Source organism: Manis pentadactyla, chromosome 8 (genome assembly GCF_030020395.1).
Source record: "Manis pentadactyla isolate mManPen7 chromosome 8, mManPen7.hap1, whole genome shotgun sequence".
Lineage (NCBI taxonomy): Eukaryota > Metazoa > Chordata > Mammalia > Pholidota > Manidae > Manis > Manis pentadactyla.
In genome coordinates, this window is record NC_080026.1 from 63401314 (window position 1) to 63418561 (window position 17248).

A 17248-nucleotide genomic window follows, 5' to 3' on the forward strand; every position below is an offset into this window, starting at 1 on the left:
GCTTAAAATAGACTTACCATTTGACCCAGGAATTCCACTTCTAGGAATTTACCCTAAGAATGCAGCAGCCCAGTTTGTAAAAGACAGATGCACCCCTATGTTAATTGCAGCACTATTTACAATAGCCAAGAAATGGAAGCAACCTAAGTATCCATCAGTAGATGAATGGATAAAGAAGAGGTGGTACATATACACAATGGAATATTATTCAGCCATAAGAAGAAAACAAATCCTACCATTTGCAGCAACATGGATGGAGCTAGAGGGTATTATGCTCAGTGAAATAAGCCAAGCCGAGAAAGAGAAATACCAAATTATTTCACTCATATGTGGAGTATAAGAACAAAGGAAAACTGAAGGAACAAAACAGCAGCAGAATCACAGAACCCAAGAAGGGACTAACAGTTGCCAAAGGGAAAGGGACTGGGAAAATGGGAGGGTAGGGAGGGATAAGGGTGGGGAAGAAGAAACAGGATATTATGATTAGCATGTATAATGTGGGGGGGGTAAAGGGGAGGGCTGTACAACACAGAGAAGACAAGTAATGATTCTACATCTTACTATGCTGATGGACAGTGATTGTAATGGGGTTTGTAGGGGGGGACTTTGTGTAGGGGAGAGCCTAGTAAACATAATGTTCTTCATGTAGTTGTAGATTAATGATAACAAAATAAAAAATTAATTTATTAATTTAGAAAAGTCTCCCAATTCCAATCAAGATGGAGTAAGGGGAGCTACCTTCATCTTCCACATTAAAACACATTTTTTTAAAAAGACAAGTTATGTGAAAGGACAATGTTCAGACACCGGATATCAGTCATAGCAGGACCAAGGCTCTGAGTGTACAGTTGCCACGGATGCCAAATGGTTTAAAGATGCGGGAGGTTTAAAGCCACATACAGGAAGGAAAAACCCAGAGGAGCCCAGAGGTCTGCTCGGGTTCAGGAGACAGAGTTGGGAGCTGAGGCTGGCCAAGGCAGCCAGTGTGTGCAGCAAAGAGCTCTGGAAAGGAGAGAACTTCCCAGAGAGGCTCTGGAGATGGACAGAGACCCTGGGACTTCATGCAGCACCCAGAATACTTCACATTCCCACTAGCCAAAGTGGAAAAACGTCATAATCCAGGGGGCATTGGGTGGGACACTCAGAAGTAATGGGGCCAAATTAGCTCTGGACAAAAAGACCCACTGACAAAATTTAAAGCAAATCTCGGAAGGATCAAACCACAGAACCGCATCCTGGAAGAAGCTCAGTAGTAATTTTAGTGAACTTCTTTTGAAAGAACTATAGATTCACATGCAGCTGCAAGAAATATGACAGGGAGATCCTGTGCACCCTTTATCCAGTTTCTCCCAGTGGTAACATGTGGCAAAATTAGGGTACAATATGACAACCAGAATGTCAACATTGATAAAATCCAGTGATTTTATCTGTTTCCCCGTTTTTACTTGTATTCATTTCTGCGTGTGTGTGTGTTGACATCTGTGCAATTTTATCACAAGCATGAGTTTGTGTACACCAACAGTCTACTTATAGAACAGTTCTGTCTCTGCAAGGATCCTCTTGGGGGCCCTTTTGTAACACCATCAGCCTGCTTCTGCAGTTGGCCTTTCCATCTCTCATTTCTGGCAACCACTAATTTGTTCTCCATTTCCATAATTTTGTCATTTTAAAATGTTACACAAATAGAACCATACAGTACACAACTTTTTGAGATTGCCTTTCCCAGCATAATTTCCTGAAGATTCATCCAAGTTGTGTACATCAACAGCTTGCTCCTTCTTACTGTCGAGCAGTAAGTGGTCTATGGTGTGGATGTTCCAATTTGTTTAACTGCTCAGCCACTGAAAGACATCTGGCTTGCTTCCAGTTTTGAGCTATTATTAATAAAGCTACTATGGACCATTCCTGTAGAATTTTGGTGCTGTTTTTGGTGAGAATGTAAACTTCTATTTCCCTTGGATAATGTCCAAAGGTGCAATTATTGCTGGGTCGTGTGTTTTAATTTTATAAGAAACTAACAAACTGTTTTCCAAACCATTTTACATAATTACCAGAAACGTTAGAGAACTGCAGATTCTCCTCATCCTTGCTGGCCTTTGGGCACTAATCCAGTCAGTAATGGCGTTAGCCCCTCCTAAAGGTGTGCAGTGATATCTCACAGCGGCTTTAATTTGCACATCCTTGAGGGCTAAGTGTGTCAAAGCTCTTCAGGGGCTTCTTTGCCACCTGTGCACACAAAGCTATTCCATGAAACCCATTCTTCTGATGGACTCTGACTTTTCTACTGTTTAAGTTGTGTGTTCTTCATATATTCTAGATAATAATCATTTATTGGATATGAGGTTCTGGCTTACAAGTATTTTCTCCTTTTTACATCCTGCCTTTACATAAAGCAGTTTTTAATTGTGATAAGGTCCAACTTCCAATTTTTTTCTTTTATGGATTATGTTCTGATATCAAGTCTAGTAACCGTTTCCCAATCCACAAATCCCAAAGATTTTCTTCTACATTTAATCTAAAGATATCTATAGCTTTACATTTTACATTTAAGTTTATGATCTATTGTGAGTTAATTTTAATAAGAAATGTGAGGTTAGGTGAAGGACCACTTTCTTTGCCTGACTCCAATTTCAGCATCTTTGATTGAAAGCTTACCCTTCTGGCGCTGAAGTGCTTGCTTTACAACCTGTCAGCCATCAGCTGGGTGTGTTTATGTGAGTCCATTTCTGTTGCTCTGGGCTTTATTCCTGTGCTAGCAGCATGGCTTGATTACTATAGTTACACAGTAGGCCTTAATATTGGGTTGACTGATCCCTCCACTTCAGTACTCTTTTCAGGATTATTTTAGCTACGCGGCACCTTTGCCTTACCATATACATCTTATGATTAGTTTAACAATATCTACAAAAGTGCTTGCTGCATTTTGATTGGAATCAAGCACAGAGGATTGTGAGGGCAGTGAAACTATTCAGTTTGTTGCTCTAAGGGTGGAAACACATCTCTACACATTTGTCAAAGCACATAGGATGGATATACACCACCCAGAGTGGACCCCAAGTTGAACTATGGGCTTTGGTGGATAACAAAGTGTCAGTGTTGGCTCTTGGGTCATAATAAATGTATCACTCTGTGGGTTAGGATGCTGATGGAAGGGAGGCTGGGATATGTGTGTGTGTGGGTGGGTGTGGGTGTGAGTGTGTAAGAGAGAGAGAGGGAGAGACAGAGAGATGGGGCATCTATGTAAAGACTCCCTGTACTTTCACCTCAATTTTGCTGTGAACCTAAAACTGCTCTATAAAATAAAGTCTATTAACTTTTTTAAAAGGGTGTAGAGAGAAAAGCAGCCCATCTAGTTTCCTTTTTTTTAAAAAAACAAGAAACATCGTAACATAAGCTACCTTATTGGTCCTTAACTTCCTGAATTAACCAATGCTTCTTGTTTCCTCTCTAAACACATCGACTGACATGTATGGCAGTGCAGAAAGCTGAACATGATAGAATAAAGCTGAATATTTTGGAAGAACACCATAAAGTCATTTTAAAAATTGCTCTCACATTGAGAGTGGGAGAAATAGTTGTAAAATACTGGAATTTTGTCAATTAAAAATGTCTAGTGAAATTCTTCTTTGCCAAAGCTCTACTTTAAATAACTGCAAATAATTTTTCTTGCATAAGAAAGCAAAAAGGACATGTGTGGGGAAATAAGGTGGTCTAGATTCGATGTAAGGTCTCTTCTCATCTGAGAGCCAGTGAACTGAAATAATGCTATTGAGCTCAGTGGGTTTAAAATTGTCTGATTGGTTTATGGGCTTGAAGATCAGATCACAGACCTGATCCAGATCCTGGGGGTTGGGTGATGACATAAAGGTTTTAATTAAAATAACTCTGCTAAAGTGACCAGAGGATGTTTTAAAATAGCCAATAATCATGCACTAAAGTGTCCAGGAAGAGCTAAAAGTTTGAAGGAAAAGTGGAATTTCATGAAAACAAACAATAAAAGACACCAACGCATCAAAAATAAACATCTCTAGCCTTTCAGCCATCCTGTGTAAACAGAGAATACCTTGCCCTAGTGTTTATCACTAGTGTGGATGATCAAAAATCTCTCTCCAACTTGTTTGCCTCTGAATAATATATAAGTTACAACAGTTTCCCTGCAACGATGGAATGTCATTATTTTTTTAATGTCTAGAAAGAAAGAAATGTTCTGTCTGTCCTCTGAAGCTCTGTGTGCAGAGCCATGCTTTCCTGCCTGTGGAGCTGGCAGAGCCCCTCTGTCCGCCCTCTGTCCTCTAGGTGCTGCTTCTGTAGATCTAGCCTCTGTGCCCAACATTAACCAGTAGCGGCTCTGTTTAATCAACAACCTGGCCTCCTGCTCCAGGCTAATAATTTGCCAGCAAGCTCAAAATTCCCTGATTATCAATAGTACCTATGTAGAGATATTTTCCAGAGGGCAATTAGTAACTTGGGTGGTGAATAGAGCACTGAGGTAGTTTGGAGATGTGACTTCTAGTTTCTACTTCATCTGACTCATGAGTTGTTCCCTATGAAAAGACTGAGACTGTGAATAGACCTTAATTTGGTCTGTTAGAATATAATGAAACAGTCAAAGCAGCTAGATCCTGTTCTCCAAGTCTATTAAAGACCTCTATGATGAAATGGCATCTACTTTCTGATCCGAATCTATTCTCCACTTCTTACAAAGCCAGATGTCCCAGTTATTAATTCCATTGCAAAGTTGGGAAGGGCCTGGAAGATGGGCATCTCTGAGGCTCTCAGGCTGGGCCTGGGCTGCCGACTGTACACTCCCCACACACAGACACACACACTCTGAGAACCATAATATGGCTGATGAGTCTCACATTGGTTCATTTGTTTCAGCCAGAAACCACCTGTTTTCCTATATCTTTTGAATCATGGTCAGAGAAGCTGTGGTTAAGGTCTCACAACTAGTATTGATGGGGCTGAAGATGAGGACCCAGATCAGTGCTATGAAACAATTCCCACAAAACTTGTGACCCCCTGAAGCACTTCCATCTCACCATGCCTCAAAGAAGGCACAATTGAATGGACCAAAAAAAAAATCACTGACAAACTTGCAGCATTGAGGAAAAGAATTAGGTTGTCTTCTACTCTCTGAAAAAGTCAATGCAACCCTTTAGTGTTCATGGATTTCCACTTTTTTCCTACTTCAAATGAGGCCAATTTAATAAATAAAAGTCAGACAAAATACATTTATTTAATAAACAAAATACATTGGTGAGGGGATACAGGTGTTTCCATAGTGACTTGTTTTAGCATATGCTGCCTGCTGTGAGTGGCTCATAAGAACCTGGGTTGGGTATACAGAGAAAGGCTTTAGATCTTTTCACAAATTTCTTAGGATAGAGTTGCCCAAAGGTGATGATGACTCAAGCCACTGCTGAATTCTGTTTTTGCAGTTTTCAGAAAATACCCTATCTAACCAGTTTATTTTTACTACGTGCATTGTGTATGTGTGTGTGTGTGTGTACATGCGTATTTGATAAATACACATACACACCAATTCCCCTTTTCATAAAATTTCCCCAAAAGTTAAAAACAAAAAACACAAAACCCAACAGCTAAATACTATGACATCCCAATTAGTAAACACAAAACAAACACTTAACAAAAATGAATAAAATATACCATATGCACTCAGCTTCCACATGGTAGTACCCAAGTGAGGAGGCTACTGGGATGATGCCTGTAGGTGGTTTCTTGTGGTGGACAGCTCAGCGGAATTGCCATTCTCAGTTATTAAGTTACGTGTAAGACATGTGTGACCCACTGGATATCTGTGAAGTGACACTCGTGCTTCATCTCATGCCCTGTTCCGTCTGTCCGCCGGCAGCTGTCCACCTCAGAGCCTGAGAGCTATTGCCAACTCCCATACTGCTACCTCGGGGTACCCAATGCATTGGCCCGGAAGGGTGATCTCCATGACTGGGAGCCCACCTTGCAGTGGATGGCCGCAGACTTGTGGTGGGCCACCTATGGGATGCCCCGAGTGAGGTCCTGGACCCCCAGTTGGATTGTGAAGCCAATCAGAAACTCTGGAGGAGCTGTGGCTGAATGCCTCAGGGGCAAGGTTACTAAAACCTAGTATCTCACTTTCAAAATTGAAAGTTTTCATTTTTCTTGCTCGATGCTCCAGCAGGCTTCGTATTTGTTCCCTGCATTCATTCTGAAATGTCAGTAGCTCTTCTTCAATCTGTTGTGGTTTGGGGGGGGAGGCAAAAAGAAAGCTCATTTATTTTAAAAAATCTACAAACTACAGGAGCAATAATTATTGTGGTTTAAAGTGAATCATAAAATGTCCACTCAGGCTATTTTAAAGGATGTACATTTAAAAATCAAAGAGATGTACTGTAGGAATCATATATAACTTATATTGCTAAAATGTATAAAATCAAGTTCTTAAAAGCAAAGGTAATAACCTCTATGAAAATAATAAATCAAGGCAATTATCATCAATGGCTACTAAATCCATTATGTAAAAAGAATGAAAAATAAATTGTGTAAGGAGAATCTACCCTTATTAGACATACCATAATGTCACTCTAATAAAATAAATATGGTATTGGTGTAGGAATCAGCAATTAGTAAAACAGAAACAGAATGAAGTTTGTAAGTTTTTAATGCAGGACAAAAGCACTAATTAATTTAATGGGAAAAACAACACAGGCACAAGTGGCCAACCATCTGGAAGAAAATAAAAATGGAACCTCATCTGATACCATATTCCACACAGATCAGAGCATTAAGTGATTAAGAGTGTAAGTGAATGCACTGAACAAATAAAAACTATAAAGTTTCCATTAGAAAGTTAGGACACTCTATGTACTTAGAAATGAGTGGTTGGGTAGCCATCACAATCAGTTCTGGATGACTCACAGGCTTACAAATACATATAGCTGACTATAAATTTTCTTTAATGTGAAAAAATACATAATAAAGTCAATGACAATGGGAAGAAGTTGATGGAGAACTTGTTAATGAATGAGAATACCTGAACCCACTCATCAAATATCACTTCAAAGTGGGACAACTAGACATTATATATCTTTTGATGTGATGCAAAAGGAATTGTAACACAGTAACCCTTATGAAAATTCCTCACAATAATTTTTAAAAGGAAAAAATTTTTAATATAATCATGCCCCTAGATCTAATTACCAGTTTACAGGAAATATAAAGTAAAGAGGAATGCATTAAATGACACCATGAGGTTGGAATCAGCCAAATCCAAATGTGAGAATTCCTACAAAGCAAATGACCCAGTCCACAATAATACAAGAAAGGGCAGGGGAGACCAAAAGGCTTAAAAGACAATCAAATGCAATGTCTAGACCATGTTTGGGCCCCAGTCTAAATAAACCAAGAAGACATTTTTTAGATACAAAGGGAAATTTAAGTATGGACTGAGTATTAGATAATCTTAAACATTTATTATATTTTTCTTCGTTAACACAATGGAATTATGAGTATGTTAAAGTAAAAGAGCCCTTATTTCTTATCTGTGTTTAGAGTGAAATGATTCTACGCTGGGATTTGCTTTAAAATATTCCAGATACTCTGCCCCATATTCTACTCCCCTAAAAAGCTGCATGTGGAGTGGGGAAACAGATGAAATATTAACAAGATACTGGTAACTGTTGAAGTTGGGTAATGAGTATTTGGGGACTTCATACACTAATTCTTAATAATTTCACTAATACTTTTGTGTATGTTTGAAAATTTCCATGATACAAAGTTTTTCAAAAATAGGAAATAAAGAGTATTTGTAAATAAATATTCAATTAGGTTTCAAGATATTTGAGGACTTAAGCCAAACGTCATTGTTCTCTACAGAAATCTAGCTCAACAAATGTTTAATTTTTATGTATTTTTTTTTACTAAGTTATCATTGATATACAATCTTATGAAGGTGTCACATGAGCAACATTGTGGTTACAACATTCACCCATATTATCGAGTCCCCTCTTATATGTCATTTTTCAAAGTGTCCTTTAAAAAAACACAATTTAGCATGGAAACACATGCAAATAAAGAACTACCACATAATATGATCAGACATAATAACAGATTTATAAAGTGAAGCAGAAATACAAAGGGATGGAGTAATTCACTCTATAGGGGAAGAAGAGTAGGGCAAAGAAGTCTTCTCAGAGAAGGTGACAGAGACTGGATTCTGAAGGAAAAGCACAAGTTTACCAGAAGACAAGGGAAGGGAAAGATATTTTCAGCAGAGGGAACATGGGCAAAGGCATGCAAAATGATAAAATGTGTGTGGGGAATTACAAATACGACTTTGGTAGGGTGAATTTGAAAATTATTAAACTCTAAGTACTAAAGTGTTACAAAGGTTTAAAGAGGGCATTTCGTAATGAAGGTTGAAAGAGAACTTAGATTAGACACAATGCTTCTTTTAAGGGAAAGGTATTAAATTGTTAACTGTGGTGACTTCTGAGTGGTGGGATTAAAGACATTTTAATTTCTATTTGTTTCTCTATAACTGCCAAATTTAAAAAAATGTGTATTTGTAAAATAACTTTTCTACTCTTTTAATATCTACATATAAAATAACCAATTCATATAGAATTAAATTTATATATCTGTAAGGATTCAAATAACTTCAAATTTTTCTTTTAAATCTTTTTCTATTTTAAAATTTCAAAAATCCATTTATTAAGAACATTAATTCAAAGGACCTAATAAATGATAGGCTTGTACTGTTCGAATTTGAATGCCTTGTATATTATTTGAAGGAAACTCATGATACAAATGTTAAACACATTCATGCTTATCCACTTTTATCCAGTAAGCACAGCTTCAATTTTGTTTGCTGAATTATTTTGTCATTTAAGAAACTCAGAATATTTTTCAATAAAAATTAAAACTAAGATTTGTGATAGGTTATATTAACCCCCATTTCTTTGAAAATATCTTACTTATTACTGTAAATAAGAAGGGTGGTTTCACTGAGTATAAGACTTCTGAGACTTCTCTCCTAACCTATCTTTTCTGAAATCAAATGTGATATTTTTGTGTGAATACTTTTAGTTCGAAATGTCCTATAAGATATTCCAATTGTCAATTCTTATTTAAAAACTACCAACCATGCTGTTGATACTAAGTGAAATATTCAGGAAAAATTAAAGGAAATGATAAAACAAAGAAAAGCCCATTTACACTTTGGAAATACTGCCACTTTTATGCATGTATGAAATTCACATAGAATTTTAACATTTATAGTTATGTTGTCATTTTGCTGAAATTTAATATAAACGAAGCACAAGAAAAGTTTCAGTAAGACCTCATGTGAGCCTCAACTGAGGCTTACTCTGTTGGTGACCTGGAGGACAATTCTTGGTTCATTTGGAGGCTGAAAGCAATCTTCAAACAGAATTATTATTCATCTAGAAACAACTAACATTCTCTCTGGTTCCACCTCTATTTTCAGATGAGTGTTTCTTATCTGTGCAACCAGTAAGCACAAAGCACAGAAAATATAGATGTTATAATGTTTACAAGTCATACCATGGGTGCATCATGGTCTTGGTAGTTGCCAACTGACTGACCCCAAACTGCTTTATAGTCATGCACTTCATTTGAAATGTAAACATGAGCCCTAAAAATCAAGTAGCAACTCAAAGCACTGTAGATTTATTCCACTGTTTCTTTTATTATTTTTAATACTAAATGACCTTATGCATGTCCATTGTCAAAATAATGTAAACCATCACAACCAATCTACCATATTAATATAGCCACTATAAGCATTAGTTCAATTCACTTTAAGTGTGATTTGTCTTTATTTTATTCAACACCTCATAAGCATTTTTCCCCATTATTACTATCTTTATAGCATCATTTAAATGGTTGAGTAAGATTTTAAGTGGCTTGGTCATGAGCACTTAATTATTTTAGATGGTTAGGTGTTTTAAACCATTATAAATGATGCCATAATTAACATATTTATGCATATTGCTTTTACTGTATTCAGGATTTCTTTTCTCTAAATTCTTTGCTTAACATTTTCAAAGATCAATATATACTTCCAAATTGCTTTCCAAAATGCACTAACAATGTATGAGAGTTCCACTGCACCACTGGCAATGCTATCAGCCCTATGCCAACATTTTACCTGGTTTTGTAGAACATAAAGGCCTTAGTTCACATATTGAAATAAGACTACACCTGGTACTTATTAGCACTCTTTAACTGAGCCACTAGGTGGAGCTAAAAATACAAATAAAACTACCAATATTTCTCTTATAACACTGTTACTGAAATAGTATAGGTTTTTCTTTTAGAGATAATTTTGAAGCATAAGAGATGGAACTTTAAATTAAACTTTAAATGCGCAAGTTGAAATCAGGCATATTTATGAATTCTGTACATGGGACAACTACATTTTTCTAAAAATTTATATGTGTTTCAATCTGCCCATCTTGAATGAGAAACATAATTGAGATCATTTTTAGAGGCAAGTAACTGTCAAAGGAGCCAGTAATAAAGACAGCTGAATCAGCGAAATAGCAACACCTTAAGACGATATTTTTTTAATATAAATGAGGTATTCTATTTTTATCACAAGAACTGTAGAAAATAGGGGAAAATCTACGGGCCAGTTAATAGTCCAGAAGCAATGACAATTTTTAATAGACAAAACCCTTAGGCACATGGTAACTTACAATGGACCAATGCACCTAAGACCATACCAGCTGCTGAGAACTTATGGCTCAGGAATTCTGGAACATAACATTCAATCCTGGATACAACTGATATTCTACTACTACTCAAAACAAATGTCTTTCCACTCTTTCTTTCTCCAAATCTTCTACCCATTATTCTTTCTCCAAACACACACAGACATAAGCCTCAGTACCTTAACGGATACAAGTGAATTTAGGGATTCTAGTTCTAATGTATATGATAGAATAAGTAAAAAAAATAAAGATACATCTAGAAATATTTTCAGCCTAACTCTTCATCTGTGTAAAACTGGTTTTACCTTCTGTTTTCTAGTAATCTACCAATCTGTACAGTTCCAGACCAAGGATGAATGAATAAAGTATATTCCTGATCCTTTTTCCTTGTCTCTCCCAAGCAATTACTAAAGTTTTTTCCTTCACTATCCAACTTTTTCTCCAATTTATTTAGGTACAACTAGGTACACGAAAGAAGTGAGCAAGACAGAGCTGGAGCTATCCTTCCACAATTCAACTGTCTTCACATAATTCCACATCATTCCTCTAGCAATTACTACTTAAGTATATTCCCTTAATATATCGAACTCATTAATTTTAAGGTTCATTACTGAATCAGTAGTTTTAAAGAAAAAGAAAACACTACCAAAACTAGACTTAAGCAAATAAGGTATTGTGAAAACAATCTAATGTCACCTCTGTCATCATGAAAACATATTTATGAAATGATTTTGATGAAAGCAAATACACAATTACTTTTTTTGTTATCATTAATCTACAATAACATGAAGAACACTATGTTTACTAGGGATTATGATTACTAGGGTCCCCCCTTCAAAAAGTCCCCCCCCACAAACCCCATTACAGTCACTGTCCATCAGAGTAGTAAGATGTTGTAAAATCACTACTTGTCTTCTCTGGGTTTCACAGCCCTCCCCGTGCCCCCCACACACATTATACATGCTAATCGTAATACCCCCTTTCTTTTTCCCCACCCTTAACCCTCCCTTTCCTCCCATTATCCCCAGTTCCTTTTCCTTTGGTAACTGTAAGTCCTTTCTTGGGTTAGTCCATTCCTGGGTTCACTTTATTCTTCCTTCACAGGATTGCTTTGGCTATTCAGGGTTTTTGGTGTTTCCATACGAATTTTTGAACTATTTGTTCCAGTTTGTTGAAGAATGCTGTTGGTAATTTGTTAGGGATTGCATCAAATCTGTATATTGCTTTGGGCGGGATGGCCATTTTGATGATATTAATTCTTCCTAGCCACGAGCATGGGATGAGTTTCCACTTGTTAGTGTCCTCTTTAATTTCTCTTAAGAGTTTCTTGTAGTTTTCAGGGTATAGGTCTTTCACTTCTTTGGTTAGGTTTATTCCTAGGTATTTTATTCTTTTTGATGCAATTGTGAATGGAATTGTTTTCCTGATTTCTCTTTCTATTGGTTCATTGTTAGTGTATAGGAAAGCCACAGATTCCTGTGTGTTAATTTTGTATCCTGCAACTTTGCTGTATTCCGATATCAGTTCTAGTAGTTTTGGAGTGGAGTCTTTATTGTTTTTTATGTACAATATCATATCATCTGCAAATAGTGACAGTTTAACTTCTTCTTTACCAATCTGGATTCCTTGTATTTCTTTGCTTTGTCTGATTGCTGTGGCTAGGATCTCCAGTACTATGTTAAATAACAGTGGGGAGAGTGGACATCCCTGTCTAGTTCCCAATCTCTGAGGAAAAGCTTTCAGTTTCTTGCTGTTCAGTATGATGTTAGCTGTGGGTTTATCATTTATGGCCTTTATTATGTTGAGGTACTTGTCCTCTACACCCATTTTGTTGAGAGTTTTTATCATGAATGGATGTTGAACTTTGTCAAATGCTTTTCAGCATCTATGGAGATGATCATGTGGTTTTTGTCCTTCTTTTTGTTTATGTGGTGGATGATGTTGATGGATTTTCAAATGTTGTACCATCCTTGCATCCCTGGGATGAATCCCACTTGGTCTGGTATATGATCCTTTTGATATATTTTTGAATTTGGTTTGCTAATATTTTGTTGAGTATTTTTGCATCCATGTTCATCAGGGATATTGGTCTGTAATTTTCTTTTTTGGTGGGGTCTTTGCCTGTTTTTGGTATTAGGGTGATGTTAGCTTCATAGAATGAGTTTGGGAGTATTCCCTCCTCTTCTATTTTTTGGAAAACTTTAAGGAGAATGGGTATTAAGTCTTCTCCGTATGTCTGATAAAATTCTGAGGCAAATCCATCTGGCCCGGGAGTTTTGTTCTTGGGTAGTCTTTTGATTACTGCTTCAATTTCTTTGCTCGCAATTGGTTTCTTTAAATTTTGTGTTTCTTCCTTGGTCAGTCTTGGAAGGTTGTATTTTTCTATGAACTTGTCCATTTGTTCTAGGTTTTCCAGCTTGTTAGCATATAGGTTTTCATAGTATTCTCTAATAATTCTTTGTATTTCTGTGGGGTCTGTCATGATTTTTCCTTTCTTGTTTCTGATTCTGTTGATGTGTGTTGATTCTCTTTTTCTCTTAATAAGTTTGGCCAGAGGCTTATCTATTTTGTTTATTTTCTCAAAGACCCAGCTCTTGGTTTCATTGATTTTTTCTATTGTTTTATGCTTCTCAATTTTATTTATTTCTTCTCTGATCTTTATTATGTCCCTCCTTCTGCTGACATTAGGCCTCATTTGTTCTTGTTTGTCCAATTTTGATAATTGGGATGTTAGACTATTCATTTGGGATTGTTCTTCCTTCTTTAAGTATGCCTGGATTGCTATTTACTTGCCTCTTAGACTGCTTTCGCTGCGTCAAAGAGAAGTTGGGGCTTTGTGTTGTTGTTGTCATTTGTTTCCATATATTGCTTAATCTCTATTTTCATTTGTTCATTGACCCATTGATTATTTAGGAGCATGTTGTTAAGCCTCCATGTGTTTGTGAGCCTTTTTGCTTTCTTGGTACAATTCATTTCTAGTTTTATACCTTTGTGGTCTGACATTTGGTTGGTAGAATTTCAATCTTTTGAATTTACTGAGGCTCTTTTTGTGGCCTAGTATGTGGTCTACTCTGGAGAATGTTCCATGTGCACTTGAGAAGAATGTGTATCCTGTTGCTTTTGGATGTAGAGTTCTATAGATGTCTATTAGGTCCATCTGTTCTAGTGTGTTGTTCAGTGCCTCTGTGTCATTTCTTTTTTTCTGTCTGGTGGATCTACCCTTTGCAGTAAGTGGCATGTTGAAGTCTCCTAAAATGAATGCATTGCATTCTGTTTCCTCCTTTAGTTCTGTTATTATTTGTTTCACATATGCTGGTGGTCCTGTGTTGGGTGCATATATATTTATAATGGTTATATCCTCTTGTTGGACTGAGCCATTTATCATTATGTAATTCTTTATCTCTTGTTACTTTCCTATTTTTGAAGTCTATTTTGTCTGATGTTAGTACTGCAACACCTGCTTTTTTCTCTCTGTTTTTTGCATGAAATATCTTTTTCCATCCCTTGACATTTAGTCTGTGCATGTCTTTGGGTTTGAAGTGAATCTCTGGTAAGCAGCATATAGATGGGTCTTGCTTTTCTATCCATTCTATTAGTCTGTGTCTTTTGATTGGTGCATTCAGTCCATTTACATTTAGGGTGATATTTGAAAAATATGTACTTATTGCCATTGCTGGTTTTGCATTCGTGGTTACCAAAGGTTCAAGGTTAGCTTCTTTAGTATCTTACTGTCTAACTTAACTTGCTTATTGAGTTATTATAAACACTGTCTGGTGACTATTTCTCTCCTTTATTATTCCTCCTCCTCCATTCTTTATATGTTGGTTGTTTTATTCTGTGCTCTTTTGTGTTTCCTTTAACTGCTTTTGTGGGTAGTTGATTTTATTTTTTGTGTTTAATTAGTATTTGGTTGGTCTGCTTTCTTTGCTGTGATTTTATTTTCTCTGGTGACATCTATTTAGTCTTAGATGTGCTCCCACCTAGAGCAGTTCCTCTAAAATACCCTGTAGAAGTGGTTTGTGGGAGGCAAATTCTCTCCACTTTTGCTTATCTGGGAATTGTTTAATCTCTCCTTCATATTTAAATGATAATCGTGCTGGATACAGTTTTCTTGGTTCAAGGTCCTTCTGTTTCATTGCATTAAATATATCATGCCATTCTCTTCTGGCTGTAAGGTTTCTGTTGAGAAGTCTGATGATAGCCTGTTGGGTTTTCCTTTGTAGGTGACCTTTTTCTTCTCTCTAGCTGCCTTTAAAACTCTGTCCTTGTCCTTTCTCTTTGCCATTTTAATTATTATGTGTCTTGGTGTTGTCCTCTTTGGGTCCCTTCTGTTGGGAGTTCTGCATGCTTTGTAATCTGAACAACTATTTCCTTCCCGAGTTTGGGGAAGTTTTCAGCAATTATTTCTTCAAAGACACTTTCTATCCCTTTTTCTCTCTTCTTCTTCTGGTTCCCCTGTAATGCAAATATTGTTCCATTTGGATTGGTCACACAGTTCTCTTAATATTCTTTCATTCCTGGAGATCCTTTTATCTCTCTCTGTGTTAGCTTCTCTGCGTTCCTGTTCTCTGATTTCTATTCCATTAACAGCCTCTTGCACCTCATGTGCTCTTAAGTCCTTCCAGAGATTGTAACATTTCTGTAATTTCCCTCTGGACTTTATCCCTTAGCTCTTGCATATTTCTCTGAAGAACCATCTGCATGGTTATGATCTTTATTTTGAATTCTTTCTCAGGAAGATTGGTTAGGTTTACTCCTTCTCAGGGGTTGTCTCTGTTAGTCTGGTCTGGATCAAATTCTTCTGCCTTTTCATGGTGATAGAGGTAGTTGTGCGGAGCTGGTGCGTGTGATGGCTGGGAGAACGTCCCTTCTTGCTGGCTTGCAGCCTTCCTCTTCTGGGAGAACAGTGACCCCTAGTGGCTTGTGCTGGGCAGCTGCTCGCAGACGGGGTGTCTGATTCTTGCTGGGCCGCTGTGGATGAAGCTCTTCCCAGTTGCTGTGGGTGTGACCACTGCCTCTATGTGCCGGAGGGGGAATGGGCCAGAGGTTGTTTATCACTGTGAGGGACCTCTGAGCTGCACTGTTGCCCAGGGGGTTGGGGCACCTGGAGTTCCCTGGGATTTCCAGTTACTGGGCTGATTGCGCCGGGGCGCTTCCATCCAGCTGTGAAGCCCCTGTTCCTTTAAGATTTTCAAAGGGCATTCGCTGTTCTTTGTCCCAGGGGTGCCAGCTGTGGGGATGTGCTCACAGGTTTTCCTGTCCTGTTTCCCTAGCATTCAGCACACCACACACTGTGTGTCTGTGCTCCGGTGTGGATGGCTAGGGCTGGCTATTTAGCAGTCCTGGACTTCCTCTCCCTCCCCGGTCTGACTCCTCTCCTCCTGCCAGCAGCTGGGGTGAGGGGTGGTCGGGTGCCAACGGGCTGCATCTTGTATGTTACCCCCTTTGCGAGGCACTGCGTTCTCACAGGTGTGGATGTAGTCTGGCTGTTGTCCTGTGTCTTCTGGTCTCTCTTTTAGGAATAGTAGTATTTGTTGTATTTTCAATAATATGTATGGTTTTGACTGGAACAAATAGTTCAAGAATTCATATGGAACCACCAAATACCCCAAATAGCCAAAGCAATCCTGAGAAGGAAAAGTAAAGTGGGGGGATCTTACTCCCCGACTTCAAGATCTGCTACAAAGCCATAGTAATCAAGACAATTTGGTACTGGCACAAGAACAGAGCCACAGACCAGTGGAACAGAATAGAGACTCCAAACATTAACCCAAACATATATGGTCAATTAATATATGATAAAGGAGCCATGAACATACAATGGGGAAATGACAGTCCCTTCAACAGATGGTGCTGGATAAACTGGACAGCTACATGTAAGAGAATGAAACTGGATCACTGTCTAAACCCATACACAAAAGTAAATTCGAAATGGATCAAAGACCTGAATGTAAGTCATGAAACAGTACAACTCTTAGAAAAAAACATAGGCAAAAATCTCTTGGACATAAACATTAGCAACTTCTTCATGTACATATCTCCCCAGGCAAGGAAAACAAAAGCAAAAATGAACAAATGGGACTATATCAAGCTGAAAATCTTCTGTACAGCAAAGGACACCATCAATAGATCAAAAAGGTGTCCTACAGTGTGGGAGAATATATTCATAAATGACAGATCCGATAAGGGGTTGACTTCCAAAATATATAAAGAGCTCACACACCTCAACAAACAAAAAGCAAATAATCCAATTAAAAATGGGCAGAGGATCTGAATAGACTGTTCTCTAAAGAAGAAATTCAGATGGCCAACAGACACATGAAAAGATGCTCCACATTGCTAATCATCAGAGAAATGCAAATTAAAACACAATGAGATATCACCTCACACCAGTAAGGATTGCCACCATCCAAAAGACAAACAACAACAAATATCCATGAGGTTGTGGAGAAAGGGGAACCCTCCTAAACTGCTGGTGGGAATGTAAATTAGTTCAACCATTGTGGAAAGCA

At 37.7% G+C, this 17248-nt stretch overlaps 1 protein-coding gene across 1 annotated transcript in view; it reads right to left on the reverse strand.

Annotated features, from left to right (window-relative positions):
* Positions 1 to 5027: 5027 nt before the first annotated feature.
* Positions 5028 to 17248, reverse strand: part of LOC118933451 (serine/threonine-protein kinase TAO1-like) — a 60656-nt gene continuing 48435 nt past the window's right edge. The window contains 2 exon segments of the mRNA XM_057505367.1: positions 5028 to 5972; positions 5975 to 6235. Of these exon segments, the coding sequence (XP_057361350.1) occupies positions 5787 to 5972; positions 5975 to 6235 (447 nt within the window). The 3' untranslated portion in view covers positions 5028 to 5786.